Source organism: Pseudorca crassidens, chromosome 14, assembly GCF_039906515.1.
Source record: "Pseudorca crassidens isolate mPseCra1 chromosome 14, mPseCra1.hap1, whole genome shotgun sequence".
In the NCBI taxonomy this organism is placed as follows: Eukaryota; Metazoa; Chordata; class Mammalia; order Artiodactyla; family Delphinidae; genus Pseudorca; species Pseudorca crassidens.
In genome coordinates this window covers 4,972,911-4,979,131 of record NC_090309.1, presented here as the reverse complement: position 1 = coordinate 4,979,131, position 6,221 = coordinate 4,972,911, and the positions used below count along the sequence as shown (strand labels likewise).

The 6,221-nt window shown below is 47.2% G+C and overlaps 1 protein-coding gene across 1 annotated transcript in view; it reads left to right on the top strand.

The window, feature by feature from the left end:
- Nucleotides 1-5,747: 5,747 nt before the first annotated feature.
- SLC9A2 (solute carrier family 9 member A2) overlaps nucleotides 5,748-6,221 on the top strand; it is an 87,099-nt gene continuing 86,625 nt past the window's right edge. The window contains exon 1 of the mRNA XM_067704049.1: nucleotides 5,748-6,179. Within this exon, the coding sequence (XP_067560150.1) occupies nucleotides 5,870-6,179 (310 nt within the window). The 5' untranslated portion in view covers nucleotides 5,748-5,869. The remainder of the gene's footprint in view (nucleotides 6,180-6,221) is intronic.

Genomic DNA, 6,221 nt, shown 5'->3' with positions numbered 1-6,221 from the left:
CCATATTCATTTAGTGTGTACTCTTTGCAGATCTGGGCCAGGTGCTTGTACATACATTTTCACAGTCAATCCTGACAGCAGCTCTCTACAGTAGACATTATTACTTCAATTTCATAAATGAAGAAATACAGAAATTGAGACCTGGGAAGCTGCAGAAATGTGCCCACCTAAGGATGCACGTAAGTATCGTGCACCTTCATGATAACTACCATGTCTTCCTTACCATTCATTCATCTGTACCTGTGTATCATTTTTTTCTCAACTAATTCTAGGATAAGAAAGATATTCACACTTATAAAGAACAATTCAAGACAAAAATATAATAAGTATAAGTATAAAATTTAAGTTGAATCATCAAAGGGACCGTAACAATAATATGCACTAATAAGTCTAATATTTGCTCGATTATTCCAGAAAAGGGAATATTCACAGAAGGGTCACTTTACTTCCTCAATAGAATTCTCAGAGAGCCTCACTGTATGATGTGAAATTTCATTCCTAGGGCCAGTGTTTGGGCATATTTGAGTGATTTACGTTGAAGATGCCATATTGCCCCTTATAAAGGAATCCTCTTTGAATGTTTATAGCCTGTTTATTTTATTGGACATATAATTTTAAAATACAATAAGAGGGTAATATTATCATTCATATCATCATATTATCATCATTATTTCTAATACAGCAAACTAAATTATACTTATCAAAGCTACTGTAGTATTTTTCATAAAATTAAACCTGTATTCTAACCTAGAAGAACTTGAATATATTAAATGCATATCATAAAACATGCATTTATAAGTAGTTTTAGGGAGTAAAACTTACTTGATATTTGCTTTTACAGCCAGAAGTTTCTTTGAGCTTGAGTTACCATGTAAGATTTATACTAACCCATGAGAAAATGAGTTCCATTAATGAAAACACTTTCTGCTGTGCAATTATAAGCAGCTATTGCAAAGTCTTAAAAAATTCAGTTGAATAATCATGTGTTGAATGAATATGAATATTGAATGAACAAATTTCAAAAATTATTTACATTAACCTTTTGTAGCCCTTCTCTCATAAACCAAAGTATATATTAAAATAAATTCAGAAATAAATAAATTCAAACTGTAAGCATTCCACTCTCTATTCCTCCTCTTTTTTTTTTTTTTTTTTTTTTTTGCGGTATGCGAGCCTCTCACTGTTGTGGCCTCTCGTGTTGCGGAGCACAGGCTCCGGACGCGCAGGCTCAACGGCCCTGGCTCACGGGCCCAGCCGCTCCGCGGCATGTGGGATCTTCCCGGACCGGAGCACGAACCCGTGTTCCCTGCATCGGCAGGTGGACTCTCAACCACTGCGCCACCAGGGAAGCCCTCACACGAATGGTTTTTAACAGTGACCTTTGGACAGATAAATGGAAACTCAGAAAGCTTTAAGGAATTACTCATGATTCAAGGGAATGGGAAGTGGACAGAGATGCTTAGATGAAGATCAGTGTTTTAAACTCTGCTCCTTTTTATCCAGGTTTGGGTTTGGTCATATCTCTGTCTGTTTCCACTATGGTAGACATTGATTAAATTCTAGAACACTAATCAAAATATACATTTGCAAAGATATTCCTCATCTCCAACTCCTGTTTCTAGAAACATCTTTGCCATGATCCCGAAGGGTAGCAGAATATGCCGCCCCCAAATCTGCCACCTTGGTATATTGATGATTTTGAGCTGCAGTCACTTGAAAAACAGCCAGTGCAGGGGGAGGCTTTCTCTGAACTTCCCTTCGCTGCCCAAGGACAGATCCTCTGAAAGGAACTCAACTGTCATAAATCTTCTCCCTGGACATTTCCTCAACCAGGAAAGATTGGTCACAGGAGAGGAGACTAGAAGTTGACATCAGACAAACTGTGTCACCAACTGTCATATCTCCCATCTCTTCTTCTAAGGGCCCATTCATTTTTCCTAAAAATAATTTATTCTCCTCTAAAAGGCTGCATCCGCACTTCCCTTTCCCTACAAAGATGGTGTTTCATCCTGAATCTCACCCTGGAGAGAGATCATTTCTCCCTGGATATCTCTCATGTATACATGAGATACACATGTTAATAAACTTCTGTTTGTTTTTCCCTTGTTAACCTTTAGGGGTCTCAGCTAAACACTCAGAAGGGTAGAGGGAAAATTATGTTTCCTCCCCCATAATCCTCTGAAGCGCTCTTACTTACTGGGCTTCCAAAGGTACCAAGAGACTTTTAGTTGCAGGTGCCCAGCAACTGCAGGGACTCTACAAATATATGTTGAATTGATGAATGAGTGTGCCTTAGGTGGAACAGTGGGATACTACTCAGACGGTCCTATGGGTTGTCTTTTTGCTTTCTGGCTGCGTTGCACATCAGAGTTCAGACACAACGTGGCAAAGCTTAAAGGATAGGGCATCTCTCCTCCCACAGGTGACACCAAGGTGCTTGAGGAGGGTGAGGAAGGATTTAGGTGTGTGTCCTCTTCACACAGATGTGTTGGATTCAAATTTTAGATCTGTAAAGTCTTTTATAAGGAAAGAAAGTTTCCTATTCCAAGTCTCTCATTTTGTGAAGGAAAACTGAGCCTCTGAAAAACTTCCTGGTTGAATATCTGAAAACAGAATCTCATCTTAAATAGACTAGGAGATTTTGATGTCAAAAGTACCACTCATTTATAACCTTGAATTTGCAGAAAGTAGCTTTTCAGATAGTAAAACATTTCTCTGCTGAAATGAAACAAATACCTCTGGCTAAAACGAAAGAGAGAAAAGCATTTAATTCCACGAACAGCAATAAAAACCACCAATAAAAACCAATAAAATACCACTGCATGCTCCTCGATAGGGCTGCTCTCTAAGAAGAGGGCTCCAGCTTTTTGCTGAGGACTAAGTCTTAAAAAAAAAAAAAAAAGGAAGCTAGTTGAGACTTTAAGACCTCAAATATAACCCCAAAAAATCAACAGTACTACAAGCGTCAACTTTTTACAGGCAAAGATTTTTGAATTGAAATATTATTATGAAACCAAGGGTTCGTGGTTGTGCAATGCAGATTTCAAAGAAGGGGGAGTTAAGGTATGAATATTATAAAAATCTGTAAAGAATAAATAGTGTGGAATATCAGTTCTCACTACCGCTAGGTACTCTCCTGACTATTATACTAGTACCCGACAATGGAGGCTTTCCCTGTCTCCTGGTCTCCTGATCAAGCTCACACACAGGGCTGGACGCTCTGGGGGCCGCTGACCCGCGGAGAGGGTGCTGGCGCCACGCAGTGGTGCAGGGGGGTCACTGCCACTTAGGAAGCCACTAACGATTTTAACTTAGTAGAGACGGGATCTTTCAGTCATGGGGCCCTTTGAAGAAACGTCTCAGCCAAGTCCTTGTCAGCAAGCGGGTGCAATTTAACTCTTTCTTATTTGCTTTAGGGGAGAAATGAAAAAAGTGTTTTTTAAACCAAGTTGTTCATCTTCCACGGATAAGAATAAATAAAAGAGCATTTTTCCAAGTGTAAGAAAAGGTTGATAACCTTTAACTGCACTAGCCTAGATTCATAAAGTTAAAGTGATACTGGAGTCTGTAGTCACTATAGCTACCATGGGCAGGAAGGTCCCAGAAACGTCGATTTGTCATTCATCTTCCTGGTTCTGAGGCACAATTATTCTTAAAAGTATTATGTGACCCAAACTTCTAGAAATTATTGTCTGAATGTGCCCTTGTCCTACCATTATTTCACTCGATGTGTAGAACTGGCCTGAGTCACTTACTGGAAATAAGGCTTTATTCTGCTATGGCTTTTGTGGATAATTCCTAAAATTTTCTCCACTATTCTATTTGAAAGCACCTGAGAAACTGACCTGCTGTTTTGGGGTAAATAGTCACAGGGTGGAGGGTGGGATGGAAGGAGTGTTACATGGACAGTGTTACAAGCCCAGTGTTACCTGGGCTTGAATTCCTTTTGGACCATTATTTGATCTGTAAACTTGGGTAAGTCTGTTTGCTTTTCTGATGGTTTTCAAACCTTTCTGCATCTATAATTCTTCACTTATATAATGGGTACAAGAATGTCTATCTCTTTGGCTTTTATGATTAACAACAACAACAACAAGAAAAATACAAGCAAAACACCTTGCATAGAGCTTCCCATGTAGAGATGCACATTTTTTTTTAAAGCAGTTGTCATTTGCTGCTCCTTCCTTATGAGGAATGTGACTCTCACCTTTAATACAAATTTCCAGCAGAAAGTTTCCAATAGAGAAGAGGAGGCAGATTTTTGCATGGCGCCATGTTTTTTTTTTTTTTTTTTAAGAGGATAGAACATCCTTACATTCTGTTCTGTTGCACTTTTGAAACAGTTATGCTTTATAAAGTATTACGTGAAGTGTCTGTGCCAGCTCCTAGAATCCTCCCATTTTTATTCTGGACTTGTCTCTGCATTACTTTCAAGGTCCGAAGATGGCTGTTCCTTATATGGTTCTGTTTAGGTGGAGGATTACTAATTATTATTATTATTTTTTCTTGTACCTTCTGCTGACATTTCACGGATTCCTGTGTTAGAACTTTGAAAAGAAAATCTGCTTTGAATGTTGAACTGCAGGGTGTGTAATAGCAGGAGCCATGTTTGGACACATTTTAAAAAATGAGAAAAGAGAAGGATTTTATTTCCTAAATATCGAAGGGAAAATGGTTTCAGTTAGTTGAGTGACAACTGGTCAGCTTTTAGGGTCCCTTCAGTTCCTGGTGATAAAGATGCTGGGACAGCAGATTGCAGGCAGGTCTAAGACGCCTTGTGCGAACCAGGAGGACGGGCTGCGCTGGCGGATGAGGCTCTTTCGGGTGCAGAAGAAACACCACGTTTCCTCCCCTCCCCTGCCCTGCCCTCAGACCGTCCTGTAATTAGCGGAGCCGGTCAATCTGAGCTCGGCAAATCACGGGCTTTCCACGAAATAATGGTGGTTCTGCTGCTCGCGGACATGGACACCTCGAAGCCTGAAAACAGAGAGAATGTTTTTCTTTTTCGTGACGGGGGCGGGGAGGAGAAAAGTGGAAGCGACAGGGGCCCGATGAGTGACACCCGTACACGGTGGAAAAGAAAGGGCTTCGATGGGAGCGTGGGAACCGGAGTTCTGCACGGGGAGCTTCAGCGCCCCGAGAGCGTGCCCTGTGCGCGACCTGATTAAGCCCAGGAAGGGGAACGACAGGAGGCTTTTCTGAACCTTCCCTACGGGGCACGGAGCTCTGCGGGGCGCGGGCTGGGCCGGCGTCTCCTCCCGGCTCCGCGCCCCGGGTCCCCTGCGCGCGCCGCCTGGGTCGCGACGGCCCCTTCCCTGGATGGACTCCCGCCGCGGCCTCCGGGGCGGGGACAGCTCCGGCCACCGCGCGGCCCCTCCGCCCAGAGCTCGCAGGCTCCGAGGCTGGCGGGTTTCGGCGCGCGTCGTGGGGCCCCTGCGAGCGCGGCAGCCGCCCCCGCGGCTCCGGGCCCCGCGTCGCCCAAGGGCTCGGCCGGTGCGTCGCGCGCCCGCCCCGGGCCCGTCCTCCCGCCCCGCGGCCCCGGCGCCGCGCCCGCCCCGCCCCGCCCCCGCCCGCGGGCCGCGGCGGGCGGCGGACGGGACATGGGCCGGCGGCTGGCGGCGGAGGGCGGCTGAGGGCGCCGAGGCTCCGCGCCGTGGCCTCGCGTCCCGTGCGCCCCCGGGGACCAGGCGCCGCGCCCGCTCGCGGCGGGGACCCGGCCGGTGCGCTGCAGACCTCCGGCCCCGCGGCGGCGGCTCTCGCTGCCCGCTCCGTGCCGGGCCCGGCGGGCGGCCCTGCCCGCTCCGGGGCGATGCGCTGAGCGCGCCGAGGGCCGAGCTCGGGGACGACGGCAGCGGGGGGAGCCGAGCCCATGGAGCCGGCGGGTACCCGGCGGAGCCGGCGGACGCCGCCGCCGCCGCCGCCTCAGCCGCTGCTGCTGCTGCTGCTGCTGTTGCTCCTGCAGGTGGCGGGACCGGCGGGCGCCCTGGCCGAGACCCTGCTGGACGCGCCGCGGGTCATGGGCACCAGCTCCAGCCCGCCCAGCCCCGCGAGCGTGGTGGCTCCGGGCACGACGCCGTTCGAGGAGAGCCGACTGCCCGTGTTCACCCTGGATTACCCCCACGTGCAGATCCCCTTCGAGATCACCCTGTGGATCCTGCTGGCCTCCCTGGCCAAGATCGGTGAGCGAGCTGGACCCGCGGGGTGCGGCGGGGACCAAGGCC